General features: G+C 43.1%; 2 protein-coding genes across 27 annotated transcripts in view; one reads left to right on the top strand and one right to left on the bottom strand.

Moving 5' to 3' along the window:
* FGGY (FGGY carbohydrate kinase domain containing) overlaps positions 1-17,022 on the bottom strand; it is a 291,340-nt gene that overhangs the window by 3,079 nt on the left and 271,239 nt on the right. For 2 of the 22 annotated variants that reach the window (XR_002441321.1, XM_021405288.1), the window contains one exon: positions 8,650-8,740. The exons of 19 other annotated variants lie outside the window; for them this stretch is intronic. Coding sequence is in view for 1 of the 3 variants with exons in the window: in XM_021405288.1 (XP_021260963.1) it covers positions 8,650-8,740 (91 nt within the window). In the remaining 2 variants the exon portion in view is untranslated. Of the gene's footprint in view, positions 1-8,328; positions 8,517-8,649; positions 8,741-17,022 lie in introns of those variants that run through there. One more of the 22 variants, XR_002441322.1, reaches the window with a different exon arrangement.
* LOC110402815 (E3 ubiquitin-protein ligase RNF170-like) overlaps positions 1-17,022 on the top strand; it is a 60,579-nt gene that overhangs the window by 24,313 nt on the left and 19,244 nt on the right. The window contains exon 5 of one of the 5 annotated variants that reach the window (XM_021405320.1): positions 15,206-15,710. The exons of 2 other annotated variants lie outside the window; for them this stretch is intronic. In XM_021405320.1, the coding sequence (XP_021260995.1) occupies positions 15,206-15,301 (96 nt within the window). In that variant the 3' untranslated portion in view covers positions 15,302-15,710. Of the gene's footprint in view, positions 1-766; positions 1,967-7,744; positions 8,278-15,205; positions 15,711-17,022 lie in introns of those variants that run through there. 2 more of the 5 variants (XM_021405323.1, XM_021405321.1) reach the window with 2 other exon arrangements.

The raw sequence follows: 17,022 nt of genomic DNA, 5'->3' as shown, positions 1-17,022 counted from the left end.
CAGTAGAAGAAAATAAGGGACACCTGAAAGGCTGTAAATGTCTCAGAAAAATCAACTTTCCTCTCAACTGTAAGAAAAATGAACCAGAGAGCCTTAGCTGTTCAACCCCTCTGTACACAAATCCCATACTAGGGAACATCAGGAGCAAACAAACAGCTCTGCTCCCCAGAAAGGTTCTACCTCTGCCATAAATACACTCCACCAATGTTGTGCTTTACTCCAGGCCTCTTACAGCTTTCAGTGTTGAAAAATGCACTAACCACTTCTTTGGGAGATAAGCCAACCTCGCGAGACAAACATACAGTAAGGCCAGTTTTATTTCTACACTGTTACTCATCTGACTAAAGGTCTTCTCAGATTGGTTCTGGACAGAAGACATCAATGCTGGCACAAGCAGACAAAGCCAGTGTGGGTGCCACGGCACATCCTCTGGCTCCCTGCCGGTGCCACTGTCACCTGACTGAGGCCCAACAAAGACCTGGGGCATCTGTGACCCAGCCTGGAAGCCGGTGTGTCACAGGTGCCTTCAGAGAGCCAAGCCAAGCCTCTGTGGAGCTGATGAATGCCTCCCATTTTCGCTAGAAGCTGGAGCTTCCACTTCTCCCAGTGTTACACCAAACTGCAAAAAGTACCCTAAAAACTGTGATCCCTCCCCAAACACGAACCTTCTCTTTCCAGATAATCTTCCCTCTTCTCCCTGTGACTTTCCAAAACTTTAAATTGGCTGTTCTCAAACTGATGCAGGCCTATTGCCTTTCTGCTGCAGCGCTGGCACAGGGGTCTGGACAAGCAGCTGAGGAGGAGCCATCGTGATGCTGGGGCTGAGCACAGGACAGGCCAGCGAGGTCCCTAAAGAAAAGCTGGTTCTTCAGAGCATGGCCTACGCCAGGAATCAGGGCCTGGCTGCTGCTTATCTTCTGCTGGCTCACCCTGCTATCCACATTTAGCTCATTTTTCCGAGTACAGGAAGATGCTGAAGTAGTCTCTCAGCTTGGAGTGTGCAAAGAGAGCGCACTTACTGAATCTGCAGATGGTACAGAGATGCAAGTAAGGAGACTGCAGCAATAGAACAAGGGGCAATGGGCAGAAATCAGAACACAGGAAGCTCCATACTAACACAAGGAAGAACTTCTTTACTGTCAGAGTGACAGAGCACTGGAACAGGCTGCCCAGAGAGGTGGGGGAGTCTCCTTCTGTGGAAAGATTCAACACCCATCTGGATATAGGCAGACCTGTGCAACCTGCTGTAGAGAACTTGCTTTAGCAGGGGGATTGGACTTGATCTCTAGAGGTCCCTTCCAACTCCTATCATTCTGTGATCAGCTTAATATTTTGTACTTTTAAATCTACTAAATATACCCAAGTCCTTGGGAACTGACAGAATTAGGCTCTCACAGCAACCACCATGGTAATGTTAAATACTATGTTAAAAAAAATACACAGCCAGCAATTTTCAGCAACTTGTTCTAGGTTGCTCAAACTATCATACATGAATTCCTCTCTTAATTTGGTCAATTTGGTCTTTGTTAGTTTGAACAAATACTTTACTCCCAGAGAAGACTCTTTTCAACAATTTTCTGGGGACAAAGAGGAACAGAACATTGAAAATATGAATTTATAATGAAATTGGAAACAAAGGAACATTAGAATCGCATTACTCAATCAGATCAACCTTGTGCACTGCTCTGTCTCCAACAAAGCCTTAAATATAGCAAAGCGATAATGCTGCTGTTCAGAAATAGTTTGAGGGTTGACATCCAAATCCATAATTCCAGTCACCAAGAATTTCACAATCTTGATTTGAATGACGCTCTATCTTCTTTGTTTGGCAGTCTAGACAGTACAATGAATACAGTGATTTAAACATAATGAATTCCCTCTTAAAACAAAATATTTTGTAAAATTGCTTTTTAATCATTTCTTTTCTCCCTTTACATAAAGGCTGTGCTATAAATAAACCCTGAAAGTTCGCATTTGATCATCATTTCTAAAGGCTGGGCAAGAGGCAAGTGAAGGGTTTACACAGAAAAAAATAGAGGCACTGTGGAGCAGAAATAAAGGGCTGCATTCATGATTTCTAACCTTTTGTTACAGTGTCAAAGCTGAGACAGATAGAAGCCCGTAAACACTCTGCTTACCATGGAGAGTTAGCCGAACAGGATTACCCTACCAGGGCAGAAGGCAGAGGCCCAGCAAACCAAACTCTCCAAGGCCCACCAGTGTTTCAAAGCAAGGTGCCATTCTGCAACCCTGCTGGAAAGTCAGTTGTTGTTCAGAGGAATTCATTCATAACTGGTGGCCGAATTCTGCTCTTCAGCACCACCTGGGGCAGAGGCTAAGGCTGAGCCTCCACAGGCAGCAGATCTCCCAGTAATATCACGGTCCAGCTGACAGCTCATGCTGGAAATTTCACCTTTGCCCTTTTAACAACGGAAAGGAAAAGGTTTTTAACAGTATGTGTCAGATGCACTGCAGCAACCTACTGTGTCATACCAGGAGACACCAGGAAAAACATGTCAGCCTGGCAGCAGGAGGAGCACACAGGAGGTGCTTACAAGGGCTACCTAGACTGGGAGTCTGCTCTCCTCTGATTCCCAAGTCAATGAGCTCCTCCAAGGGCTGACTGCAGAGCACCCAGTGTCATCCCATGCATCCCACAAGAGCAGCCCATCTGCCTCGGGACTGCTGAGGGAGCCAAGGAAGATCAACCTACCTGTAAATACTCTTTAAGTTCCATTTTCAATAGAGACTTGAGGACTTATGTGGCTGAGTACTACTGAAAATTAATGGGATGTAGGCCCTTAAAAGCATACATCAAATGAGAAATCAGATTTACATACCTCAGCCTTAGCTTTTCGGATAAACCAAAGTCGTCAAGTAACCAAATCTCACTGAAACTAATGACCTGGGAACATCAGATCCTGTCAGGATTTACACATATGCTCTATTTAAGTACTTTAAAATGCATCTGAAGTTAAATGGATGAGGTGTTCAGGCACAAATGCAATTTCTCAGCTGTATTCTTCCCACTTATTCATTTGAAAACACCAAGAAACGTTAGGATTTTTAACCAATGTTGTTGTTAACAGTAAAAACAACTATCATCTAAAGTTTGCACAATTTCAGTGGCTGGAAGCATTTGGCCTGAACATATAAAAGCACACATCAAAGCTCACCAGACTGTTTGGGCACACTGTGCTTCAGTTATGAAAACAGCGTGGCCGGCTACTTGGAGGAGGAATCTTTAGGCAACATGAAAACCAAGAGGTGTACTCAAGTGCAAATTCAGCATGTTTTCTCTCTGAACACTGCTGGTTTATAGCTTGTGCAGTGACAGCCATTGCACCAAGAATGATTCATCTAGGAAAGACATGAAGGATGAAGAATAACTGCTGTAAACCAGTTTTCAATCAGAAATTGTAACAGAAGTAATTGAGGAATCTCAGAACAAGCTGGAATGAGATGCACGGTTTGCTCCTCTTTCCGAGCCAAAGTTAATTTACCTCATCTTAGTACTTAGGCAAAAGAAGGAAGTTATACTCATTTTTATTGTGGTAATATAAGGCAAGTGAACAAAAGCTGCCATTCCTACAGCCAAGCAATGAGACAGCTGTACCAGCAAACATGGTTCGTCAGATATTCGTGAGAATGACAGCAGTGTATGTGTGGAAGGTCAGCCTCGACTTCTAAGCCATGCAGAGCTCTGAAATAAGAATTCCCCCTTCGTTACTTTGACAACATTATCCAGACTCCCACTCAGGTCAGCCGTGACTCTTGTGCTTGCGTACAGCTTTACTGACACAGATCCAGCATCGCAGGAAAATAATTTAAAAGTTGCTCTATTTACAACAGATTGACATTCCCAGTAGACTTTTTCCAATTTGTAGAATTTGGCAGGGGTAAGTACCTACCTTCACGCTAACAGACTGACCTTCTCTGCACTTTTAAGTCATTATAACAAGTACCATAAATATGTTATATCAAAGAATTTTTACTTTCTTCAGCAGTGAAGAACCTCTCTCACCCATCTCCACACACAAGCTGAGACTAACAGATGCTGACATCATTTTAAGGAATCTAGGCACATGTATTTGGATTTGAGGGAGATAAATAGATTTCTTAAAATGCTGATGTCCAAGAAACACTTTTGAAGCGTGCTGAGATTTTTAGGCTGCTGTTTTCTTATAGGCTTTTATGTAGGGATTGCTTACTCAATAGCCTGGAGATGCAAAGTTCATCTTATCTACGCTTACAGGAGTTACACGAATTCAATTATGTAACAGAGCCCTAGCAGAACATTCCTTTTTAGCGGTATATGACTGCATGAAGAAAGCATGTGATGGATCCATACACAATATTTTTCTAGTGGCTTCCCCCCAACCCCTTAAATATGTTTGAGTTATAGGGGAAGATCTTGGCAGCCATGCACAAAGCCCCAAATCTGTAACTCAATTCTCTGCGGCATTCTGAACGGAGTGAGCCAAGTTTTAAAACACATTATGGATAAATAGTAGAGCTGAGCAAAAATTTCACACCTAAGACCAAAGTGTGAAAATTTGGCTTTCATTCATTTAGTGAAAAGGTGGAAAATTTCACACAAGCTTGTATTTTTCTTTTGCTCTGTTCCAACACAGATTTTTGTGTTAGGATCAAACCTCAGAGAAGGAGTTTGTATGTGAGACTACAGAGAAGGAGGGAGAAGAAGCGGATGGAAGGGTGGAGGTCCAGCAAGCAGGACACCAGCTCTGGGCTTCAGTTCTAGACTGTATTCCAGGGAGAATCACTGGCCTTTTGAATTTCCCTACCCATGTGTTAGGTAACAGCATTGGCCCACCCTAAAGAAATATTTCATCCATTTGTTTGTTAAAGACTGTCACTGTGGTAGAGGGGAATCAGGCAGGTAGCGTAGAGGATGCCCAATGTTTTTATACTCCTACATCCATCCAATTGCAGTTGACAGGGCCAGCTGGACCGGCCTTGGATGGTCAGTCAGAACTGAAGCAAGGTACTTCGGTGGTTCAAGGACCAAATCGGGATACAGAAGGTTTGCAAAAGATTTCCCAAGTTATTTTCAACACGTAATTTACTTTTTTAAGTTTCAGTTGCCTCTCTCCAAAATAGGCCAAGCGTATTGTTTTCCCACAGGCTTGATTTCTTATACTCCCAGTCTGTAGCTTTAGGTTTGGCTCTAATACTGTACCGTGGGAGGTACACAGAGGCTTTAGCTGTACTCCTGCCCCCTGTGCCTGATTAAAGTACGTATCACTTGACCTCTCCCATGACGTAGGAGAGTGGCTTTCACTCCTTAGTATCAGAGACAAGAGGAAATAGAAAAAAAAGATCACGTAACAAGAGCCAAGTGCAACTAAGGCCACAGTGCCACACCTCTACCTCCTGAGCACCTACTTTTATCCTGCTTAAATGACCGCGCTGAGTGTCAGACAGATTGTGGCCACCATAGCTCCCTGTCACACAGAATTTGTTCTTTAGCCAGGCTGGCCAGCCAACAAAGCTGTAAGAGGAGCAGCAGTGGCAATGCAGCTGCTGTGAAGGGTGGCTTGTCGTGCTAGCGATGATATTAATTACTTATTCTCCAGACCAAATTTAGAATGGGATGAGGGTCAGCTATGATTGTCACATCATCTATCAGCTGGAAACTATGTTTGGGTCTAAGCTCCAGCCACACTGCTACTAAATATAGGCTGTTTTGTTGTTCATCTGACTCTGCACTCCAAACTTGCCTTTGACTATCAAATAATTAAGTAGTTTGCTTTGTGAGGGCTCCACTGCTGGCAACTCTTAGTGTCCAAAGCTGCTTGGATGCAAACTTGACAGCTTAGCACGGGTTTCAGCTTACCCAGGCAATGGAAAGAGCCCAAATGTTTAGCTCCTGTTTCAGTCTCACAGACTGCTGGCACTGGGTGCCATGAATCAACAGTCTGCAGGCAACGTCTAAGCAGCCTTTACTGGAGCTGGGGCACAGCTCGGCCACGCTTACCAGACAGAAGCCCATATAAGATTATTCATGAAACGTATGCCCACTTCACAGTGCTGTGGGTGAAGATCCGAGAGAGCTTTGAGTCCAGCCAGCAGACACTGCTGTGATGCAACCACAGCAGCACAGAGCTGTGCCCTGTGCCCACCAGGCTGCTCCCCACAACCTGGGGCACACTTGGCCTCCCTACCTCTCCCATGCTGTGGGTAGCTATGCCCTGGCTGGCAGCTCGGTCACCAAAGCGGAGGCTCCCAGCTAGCATGGACAGTACATTTCCCTCAGCCCCTTCTGAGGTGGAAGTCATTTATTAACCTTACACAGCATTACAGTTGCAACAGACTTAGAAGGTTTGTCCATATAAACTACACAAGAAAATACACGTATTTAACCCACTTGGGGGCTTGGAAATGGACAGGTAGCTCCGTGTAACAGAAAGCAAGCTCACCTGGGAGTCAGAAGATCAGATTCCTACATCAGAGCCCAACGTATGGAATTGCAATATAGCTGTAAGCTAAATCAACCCTGTCCATACTCATTGCTGCTGGTGATAGAGCACTACTGGAGTCTGGGAGCGCTGCACAACCTGGAGCAAGTTATTTTGCTTCTCTTGCTCCCTTCTTGCACTATCTGTCGTAACGCTTTTATATCCTCAGTTTTAGGTGGGAAAACCCTTGGGGCAGGCAGAGCAGGTGTGTGACTCCACACTAACTTGCAGAACAAAAGAAATTAGCTGGACAGAATGCAGGAGTCGTTTGCACAGGGGAAGGTAAAACAGAAAAACTGAAGGAAAAGCATCCACACAGGATATCCTGACACTCGGCTGTGTATTTGACACAATATTTTGTTAAACTGCACCACTTCCTTTAAGGCGATAAATTCAGATTTATTTAGCTGATTTATTTTCACATTCATGCTGAGCATACAGCTTTCCGCGCATTTAGTTGGAACTTTTATTTGCCATCTGGCAACAGGTTGGGATTTACCGGAGGGAGGGGGCAGGAATGGGGGCTTTCACTTTTTTTTTCCTTTTTGCATCTGTATTTGCTTTATGAGCAATGGCTAAGGCATCATTTACACGTGGGGAACTGGATCAGGTTCTCTCAATTCCTTCCATATGTTCACTTACGCTGTCAAAACATTTTTTCGATCTAATTAATCTGCACACATCTCTTCATTCATTTCCCACTCTGTAAGCTTTAGCATTTGGGGGTTATCTAGCTGAGACTTTGTCATAAAAACAGTTTTGGCCTACATTTTACTTTATGGTTACTCCATCAAGAGAACAAAACTATTTGCAACATCTCACTCTTCTCCATTCAATTATTCTTCAGCATCTTTCTAAAGTTCTGAGGCATCCCTTTTTCCCTCACCTTTCAGATTTATTCTTTGCTATGCTCCAGTATCTCCTGAGATTAATGAGGGAAAATCCCACTGTGAGTTTGATTAGAAATTATTTTTGACCTAATTAATCTGATGTGTGGTTTACTATTAAATCTCAGGTATATATTTACATTTTACCCAATCTGGACTGCATTTGGGAAATTACTCTGGACAGGGGCTCATAAAAAAAGAGGCCTTAAAAAAAAAAAAAGCCTTTCACTACTGTAAGCCAACAGAAGGTTGAGTTGCTAAAATAGAGTAAAAGTGCATAAAAATAGGAAGAGAGCCTTTCTGGCAGCCTTACAGATATTCTATCTGCAACAAAAAATATTTCTCAAGAGAAAACTTGTGTTTTTCAAATATCCAAAGGGTGTCATGCAGAGAGTCAAACCTTGAAGAAACCAGCAATCTGCTATGACTTCAGAACTGGACTGCACAGCCTTTTGTCCTTGAGAAGCACAGCACAGAGAAAGGAAATGTCTAACTGCAGAGTGCATTCGGTTCCCTTCCCACGACTGCTCCAGACAAGGTGCGCCAGTGCTGTCCTGCCTCCTTCCAGGGGAAGGAACACCTGGCAAAGACGCAGCTCCATAGTCAGGTGCTGAAGAAGGCACCCTGGGCTCTGTGCCTGGCACGGGACACTTTGTGAAGATCCTCTGCCCTCAGCACAGCAAGGGCTGGCTGAAGCCTAGGCTGAGCGTACTCCACACTCCTCATGCAGCTGCAGGCACTACAAAGACTGTTAAGGGAGGATTTGCTGGGCCACCAAGCGCAGCTGGCCCCAGATACTTTCAGCATCCCATGGGACTCTGGCTCTGCGTCCTCCATCACTATGCCTGCTCCAGCCATATAACAGAAAGGTTCTCTATTGTTTACAGAACTGCTCACTGGGCAAACCAGAGCTGGGGTTGGGAACAATGGACGGATCAGAAACACAGTACAAAGAGCTCTGCAGGTGTTGCCAGGGCAGAAGAATGCATCCCACGCATTCCAAAGATTGTAGGTCTCAAACCAGCCTTTTGAAAATGAGGATAAAATGCTTGGCAACTCCTTATGGTCTGCTTCTCTTTCGAGATGTGAACTTGTCTGGTTCTGATCCCCTTGCTCCTATAAACATTGGTTTGTATCTCCTGGAGACCATCTGGAAATGAGAAATGTATTTTTCTTTATCATTAAAGCTTTTCTGTAAGTAGGAACTTCTTTATATATACAAGCTCACTGTGTACTGCAATTACATTTATTGCACAGAAAAAAACCTGTGGGCACCAGCTTACACAAATGCACCGGGAAGAAGCCATCCTTGTCGGTGAGTGTGAAAAGTGACCCTCAGCACCACTACAGCTCTCTGTCAAGCCTGGCATTTTTCTGCATAAAAACAAAAGCAAGGATTATTAATCCCCACCTGCCCCAGAGCCATAAAGGAGCCTTTGGCTGCAGGGATATAGCATAACCCTTTTTAATGACCAAATCTGAACATGCCGCCCAGAACCCACCACTGCCAGCAGGAATGCTTAAAGGTATCCGAGGCATCTTTTTCCATAGGAGACCTTCTAAGAAAGCATTTGTATTCATTTGGCAAATAGAAAAAGAGCAGATTTTATAATTGACTGTGCTCAAAACAATAGCTGGTTCTGTCTGAAAACACACCAGCTAGAATTAAAAGTGCAGTTAGCGTGTTAGTGAGTGACTCATCGAGTGGCAGCAGAGTTTGGCTGGCTCATGGCCCAAGATCTAACATAGCACCATCCTGCTCTGGGGGTTATCTTTAAAGTTGAGATCTAGCAGAATAGAGCACGGTAGATTAGAGGAGTCTGCACACCTTCCCCTCCCTTCCCCCCAAATTTTGGCTAGGTGGGAGGCTTGGTGAGCTTGTTTATAAGCTGCCTTTTATCTCCAAGGGAAGCTGAACCCTGAACCTCCAGAGGGGCACGCTCCCCTTACAGCACCCAGTGGGACACCATTCCTATTTTTATGGGGCTCTCCGCCGTCCCATCCCATTTCCTGTTTTTTAAGAAGCCTCCAGTTAGCTGCACCTTGTGGCTCCTATTTCCAAGCAAGCTTTGCCCTTCACTCGCTTTAAAGAGAAATTTCTAATGTTCTGCTCCTGAAGTGCTTATGGGGAAAACTCTTCCCAGCACAATTCTTGACTGTGAGGAGGGCAGCAGGATGTGTCAGCTCCTGCATTTTGACCTTGGACAAGTCATGCAAACCTTCTGCACCTCTGTTTCTCATACATTCCTAGGAATCAGTAACACCACTAGATTAATATCAAACACTTAGGAGGGAAATCTAGCCAATGTGAGGCACAACTGAAGAAAAAACACTTTGTGATTTACAGTTCATCTGATGGTCAGGATTGAGCCAATTCCTACTGCTGAGGGTCTGGCCTTTTATTTAAACACAGAAAGCTGAGAGAGTAGCAGAGGCTCAGATGGCTCCTGGAGCTTTTCACTCGTAGGTCACCAAGCAGAACCTCAGCAAGGTCACTGAATGTTTACAAGTTATCGTGGCATGCAAGCTTTTTATAACGTCCTTTGCAAAGTGCTTTATTGGTTTCAAATTAATTTCTATTGTACACACTTTTCTCAACATGAAACACTCTACTTTTGATGCTCAGAAACTGTTAACCCTTTGCAAAGCAGCACAAGATAAAGTGTTACCACTACTCGAGCAAATTCTCTTTTGAAACTGTTTGAAGAAGTGCACAAACTGTGAGCTGAGGCTGGATGACCTCAGAGAGTCTTTTCCAGGCTCGAGTAGAGGCAGAACACGACAGGAAAAGCTGCAGTGCAGCTGCACACGCTGTTCTCTGGGGCAGGCAGAGCCCAGCTCTGCAGGCTCATCCTTCGCTCCCCAGGGTCCTGCAGGTCTCACCGTGCCTACTCACAGAAAAAGAGGAGTGTGCACTAGCAGGAGCATAGCCTATTCTTTGCAGAGAATACTTTCTGAAAGTAAAACAGAATAGAAGCAGCAAAAATGAACAACTTATCATTATCTAATGCGCTGAGATCTCAGCAGAGATCATTTCAAAGATCCATATTGTTTACAGCAGCTGATGAGTGCAGCAAGTGCTGAAGCTGTGCTCTCGCTTAAAGTGCTAACATATTTACAGTTTTCAGTCCTGTCCTTAGTGCTGTCCATTTCAAAAGGAATGCTCTGTTTGTAGAGGCTAATTACTTGCATGAACACTGCGCTAGCTCAAAATCCCAGATTTGTTTCACTTTTCTTTTAGCAGCAATCTTGTACTTTGCTTTATACAGCACATGTAAAAAGCAGCTAGTTTTTGTCCAAAGATATTTCTTTGCAGTGACAAAGCTAGAAGAGGGGGAGGGAGATTAGGTTACCTGTCTGATGGAAGTCTTAATTTTGCTGTATGAAATGCACTTAGCCATTGTTCTGCTCTGGCTTGGTTTCTGGTTTTAGAATAATTCATCCAAATCTGTATAAAATCAGACTAGGCCACTAACAAAGTGCTTGAGAAGAAGCTGCCGTCTCATGCTCAAGAATCGTTTCTCTAAATGTCAATGTAAAAATTTTGGTAGGAACCCATCCTGCCCCCTCTTCTTCCAACAAGCAGTGGGACCCTGCGAGACTGAAAAGCTGTCAGTCATTTCATTTTTACAGGAATAGAAGGAATGCAGGCCACTCTACAACTCAGTAACTTAATTAAAATGAAAAAAATACAACCCAGACATGCAAGAAAAAGGATACAGTTATAACAAGGAGGTATTATCCTGTTTTACGTTACATTCACTGGGTTAGTGATCTGTCACAAACCAGTTTCAGAGACAAATCAGAAATGCCCAGCAATGCAAGATGCATATGTTCTTTGTGCTAATCCTGATCTAACTGCAGTAAAAAAAACCAAAAAGGGTAACATCTGATTTCTATGTCTCCTGCACACGTCTTCAGCTGCAGTGAGGAGGGCCCAGGACCTGAGCCAAAGCAGCACCCAGTCTCTCCGTTGCTGGTTAGAGGCAGCGTTTGATGCCTGCAGCTACAGAAAGTGCTGCTCTTGAGTTAAGCTTTGTTGTTTCTACCTGTGACTGAATTTGTGCTTTAAAGGATGTGGTTTCTCATTCTTACCCAAGTATTTTCTTTAAACCAGAGTTTTGCATAGCATGTGCATTTCGTTGTAAATGTATAATGCAACCTTTACAAATCATGAACGATGTGAATATGAATACTAAAACCTGATATAAACTTCTGAGTGCTATTCGTACTGTACTGTATGAGCCACCTTTCATATATTATCAATGAAAACGACCACACATAAACTGTTTCCATTTCTAATGTAAGCTTTTGTTTTCCAGCAAAGTCAAAGGATTTTCTGATTAAATTGAACTGGGTCAGCAGTCTACTGGCCTTTCCACTCTTACCTTTTTTTCAGTCCATCAGAGCAATATCATTAACAGCATTATACATCTTCTTTGCACTCCTTATCCTATCACCTTTAATGTAACTATAAAACCTGCCGATAAAGCACTCAGACATCACTAGATGTGCTTCAAGGATCAGCTAGATAAAGAGCCAAGTCAAACAATTTGTTCAAGGTCACAGATAGAGTCAGTGGCAAAGCCGGAAATAAAAGCCAAGTACTCTGATTCTGATTCTCGGCAGGTAACGTAAGTTTTCTCATTTGCAAAATTCGGCTCATATTTATACCAAAGCAAATTCAGAAGAACTTGATACTGCAGTGGTTGATGTGACATTTGAAGTAGTACAGCTGATAACAAAACTCCACCAGTATGTGTGTTATCTTGCACTGACAGGCTGCTAATAAGTTTGACTCTGGCAAACACAGCTCCTCTTCCCCCCATCGCTATGAAATACCACACTGCAGTTTATATGGTATTCGTTTGATCCATAAAGCCAGGCAATTCATTACTTATCTCAAGGACATTAAACACGCCTGCTGATCTGAGGTGTCTTAACATTTCTGGACGTGGGTATCTGCTCATCCTTAAGGAGCTACAGTACAAACAGGGATGGTGATAAACAGAGGAAAGTCCTTCTTTCTTAACCCTTGCTGCTGCAGAAAAAAAAAATCCAGCACGCATGAGTAGAAAATGTAGAGAAATTCTCCTCTCCTCTGCAACCTTAAATCTATTGCTGTGTTACAGATAAAGATTTTTTCCACATTTTCCTGCTTCCTGAAGTCACAATCAAAAGAATGGCAACTGACCGCACTAGGAGAATTAGGAAAGTCACAAAACATAGCAAAAATGTGAATGGGAGGAAAATTCAGGCAGAAAGACCCAAGGCAGCCAAATGAAATGCTCATGTGAAACGGATCCTGTGTAATTAGCCACTAGGGGGAACAAGAGTCATGCTGCTTAATTAAGCTGTAGGTCACTTTTAGCAGTGGGCCTGGAAGGCTATCCTTTCCCAAGCAGGCTGGGGATGCTCCAACACTTTCTGTGTAAGCTTTCGAGTGGGACAAAGCTTTCCTGATGTTCAGCAGTGTTTCAGCTTCCTCTTTCAGGTTTGTGTAGGCCTTGGCACAAGCAGTTATCTAGCTGCAATGAACCTATTTTTCCACCTGAAGCACCTGGTAAAATATTTTTTAAAAACATGGGAACAGAGGGGACAGGAAGAAGAAAAGGGTGAGGCACAAATAAAGAAAAAGGGCAAAAAAGACAAAGAGTATGTTTTGGGTGTTTTAAAGTAAAAGAGAAGAAAAACCACACACAGCTCATATGTAAACTTGTGTGTGAAATGCGGGGTGACACACAGCCCACACGGTTAGAATCCTTACCCTATTAAGAAGGGAGGCATGGCAGAGGACCTGCATCCACACTTGTCCTAGCTGACTGGAGAAGCTGGACAAGTGCTGCCCCAGGAAAAGGAGACACACAGCTTTCCAGAAGGCAGGAGTAAGAAGGGAGGAGCTACCGAGTGCAGTTCTCTGCTTCACGTCATCCCTCTCAGCTTCCTATAGGGAGATGCAACTATGTGATGTTCCCTGATCAGAGCACGTTGTGAAGTTACACCCTCGCCCTTGGGGAAGAAGCTCCACTTCACGTGTGTTCAAGCTCTCCACTCCCACACCATCCACAACCACCAGACTTTGTCACCCTGGGCCATGGCTGAAGCTGCAGGAGAAAAACGAATGAGGGAAAAAGTAAAAGCCCCTCTTGGGTCACTCTTTGTCTGCCATTGCTCGGGACACCGAACTGTTCAACAGTATGGCTGGAACTAAATCACAGACAAACAAGTAATAGTTTTCAGCCTGTAAACACAAGACTTACATTAAATAGAGTTCTGAGTGGTATGCTGTAACTGGTAAGTGGTAATCTAACTGCAAGCAGGAGCTCACTCCTATTAGAGCTAGTTCAGCCTAAAGAGTATCAGATGTTACTCAGGCCTTAGAAGGTCTGAGACATAAACTCTGCGTGCAAGACAAAAAGAAGTCAAATGACTCACAACAGAGTTTGTTCTAATACAAATGACTTTTTCTGGCTCTTGGCTTTTAAAGACTTGCCATTTTCAGATCTTGAACAGCTAACCTAGGCAGCTGGCTTCCTTAGCCAGTGTCCTTCATTTTGTGTATAAAACGCTGGCATTTACAATCTCATATTCCTCTGGCTAAGGGAAGGCAGTTTATTTTAGCACTGCAATCAATGCCATCATAAATCTTTCCTCTTCCAGTCCAACACTGGCATAGCCAAACAGTGCTGCGAGGATAGAATGTGTACCCATAAAAAAGAGCATGCACCACAATGCTTAACCAAAGTACTACGACCCTCGAGAGGATAGCAGAGGAAGCAGCGCACTGAGTGAGCCACAAACTGTCCCTTCCTCTTTGTTCTTGCTTACGTGAGGATGTGGGCATGGGGCTAAGCTATGGAAAGAGAAGGGAAAGACAGAGCAGGAGAGGAGGAATAGTATGAAGTACGAGAATAAGAATCAATAGGTGAGAAAAGATTAAAAATTGAAAAAAATTAATCTAGAGAGGCACAAACAAGGTGGCAAAGATACAAAGGGGAAAAAAACAGCATCAGAGTGGAAGCATGGATGTAGGGAGACGGAGATGGTAGGGATACTGGGTATCTAATGAAAAAAAGAATAGCACCTAATTGTCCACCACCTCAGTATTCTTTTTCATGTTTCCTTTAAGCCTCTTTCCATGCCTGTCCTCTGGTTCTTCTCTTTGGTGTTTTTGCTGTAAGGCAAATGTGCTGGCTACCCAGTCATTCCATGGGGGCAAAGATATACGAACAAAATGAAAAGCAAAGCTTGCCTTGTCTCCCTTTCATGCAGTACAAGAAACATCCCTTAGATGGGACTATTGCAAAATTAAACAACCTTGCAACCACGGCCAGTAAATAATGAGTAATGTGCTTGTATATTCAAAGCTCTTATACCAAACAGTCAAAGAAAGTGAGGATAGCTCATCACAAAAAGACCCTATTTATTAGAAGAGTTTCAAACAGCTTAGCATCTTTATGGCCATTACTCATCTCTTTCACCTTAGCTAAGTGCCAGCTTCCAACCCAGAGGCTAACACATACCCAATTTATCAGCTGTAAGACAGTCAAGCACAGTTTCTCTCAGTCCAGTCTAAAGACACAGCATCCAATACCTAAACTACTTAATCACAACAGGCAGGGAGACATCAGCCTGGGAAAATTTCACAGACATTCTTATCAGACATTTTGAAAGCAGAAGGAGTCTGACCCAAGGCTACAAAGCTCAGAAATATTTTGCTGAATATATCCAAGATGTTTAGCTCTGTTTTGAGCTACAGGGCCAGGCAATGAAACGATCTTCCAAATGCAACACAATTATCATTCTTCCAATTACCATCACTTCTCTGTTCCCTGACAGAACAAGATGCTTCCACCACGGCTTCCACACGCATGCTCCTTCAGAAGATTTCTACACGGTAAAGGACCAGGTGGAAACTGTGCGAAAAATGTATAGCATGTGCTCAAACAGGCCCGACATGGATCAAAACTTATTACATACTGAAGGGTAAAAATATTCAGGGGAATGCAACCCCTAGCACTGCTACACATTAAGTACATTCCCTATATATTATTCTTAGCAGAAAACTGCACTTGTGAAACTTAACAACGCAACTCATTTTGCTGCTTATCCACTCCCACAAGGCACAGCAAGATATGGGCACAATGCTTCCTTCTCCTTATCCATGTTTACCCAGTGTTTTCCAACCCTAATGTAGAGGATTATCTTTGTGCAAAAATCTGCAACTTACGCTTTTCCATGCCCAGTTAGTGGTTAGCTCTTCTGCTTTCCCTCAAGAGTGATGGATATGGTCTTGCTAGTCATTACATGGACACTTGTCTCAATTAAAACAAATCAGAACCAGGAAGCAATTTTGTATGGACTCTCTCTACAGTTCCCTGCCCAATTTCAAGTATCAAACTGTGTTTCAGAAATGCTTAAGTGCTCTGGGTGTTAAAAGTTGTTTCAGAACAAGAAACTAAGCAAGAGTTGGGAGTGATTGTTACACATCAATGCCCAAAAAAACAAGGAAACAAGATCCCATGACTTAGTAAGACAAAGAAAGGAGAATGAGAACTGGATTCCAGTTCTGAAGACGAGGAAAGAAAGGAAAAGTATGCTAATAAAGCCACTGGGTTCTCTTGCTAATAAAACTAATAGGGGATCCTTAACATTTCAGATCCATGATTATATAAAAGAGAAGAAAGAAAAGTCTATTTTAGATTAACTACAGCAAAACGATCGTAGATCGTAGGCAGCCATCAAACTCTACAGTTAGGGCAAATTTTGAGAAACAAAAACTTCCACGCACCTATAGGAGAAAGGACAACATAGTACAGATAAGGTAAAAATCTTTTTCAGATACAAGAAGGCTCAAGTATGTCCTGATGATAGAAACTACTGGCATCAAAACCCACAACTCGGTGATCATAACATCCTTCAAAATTTGTTGTAAAAAAAACCCACACAAGCATTTCAGACAGCTACTGCAGAGTCTCTACATGCTTGTGCTTTGCTACAGAACAGTCTGATCCCCTGCACTGACATAGCAAGAGAGCAAATCTCAGATGGAAAATTAATCTCACAGTGTAGCCAGATTGAGTTTCCAATTCTCTAGTGCATAACTTGAGAGTTGTTCTGCTCAGCTCTTGAAGAGGTGAGGGCAAAGAGACTTTAACTTGTTTGACATCTCAAACATCATTTAAGCAAGACGCTCTGAAAAGGACCTTACTGGCTACTGACAGTTACAAAGGATCCACGGTATCCTCCTTTGTACTCATCCATCCTATAAAATATTGCTATCATGTTTTTCCCTGTCTAAATGGCCTGGACAGAAGGGGTGTCCAAGGTCCAAATGACTTCAGCCACGTCTTTGAGCATGTGGTAAAATCTGGCCTTAAAATAGAAAGGAGATGGATTACTGTACGCTTTAAAGAAAGCATCTGTCTACTATAAAGACACATTTATGGTTTCCTCATATTTATGGCTTTCCTCAAGACAAGGCCAGAAAGCTAGAATAACTGTAAGGTAGCGATATTACACAATAATTTCTTCAACAAGATGATCTTAGTCTTGGTCTGTTTGGAAAAAAATCAACTAATTGTACATCTCTTTACACTGACTCCAGCACCATCATTTTGGGTCCTGTTACATAAATGCGCAACAGCTGAATAGGC

This window comes from Numida meleagris, chromosome 7 (genome assembly GCF_002078875.1).
Source record: "Numida meleagris isolate 19003 breed g44 Domestic line chromosome 7, NumMel1.0, whole genome shotgun sequence".
In the NCBI taxonomy this organism is placed as follows: Eukaryota; Metazoa; Chordata; class Aves; order Galliformes; family Numididae; genus Numida; species Numida meleagris.
Note: the sequence above shows the minus strand (reverse complement) of the source record. Positions and strands in the feature narration are given on the sequence as shown.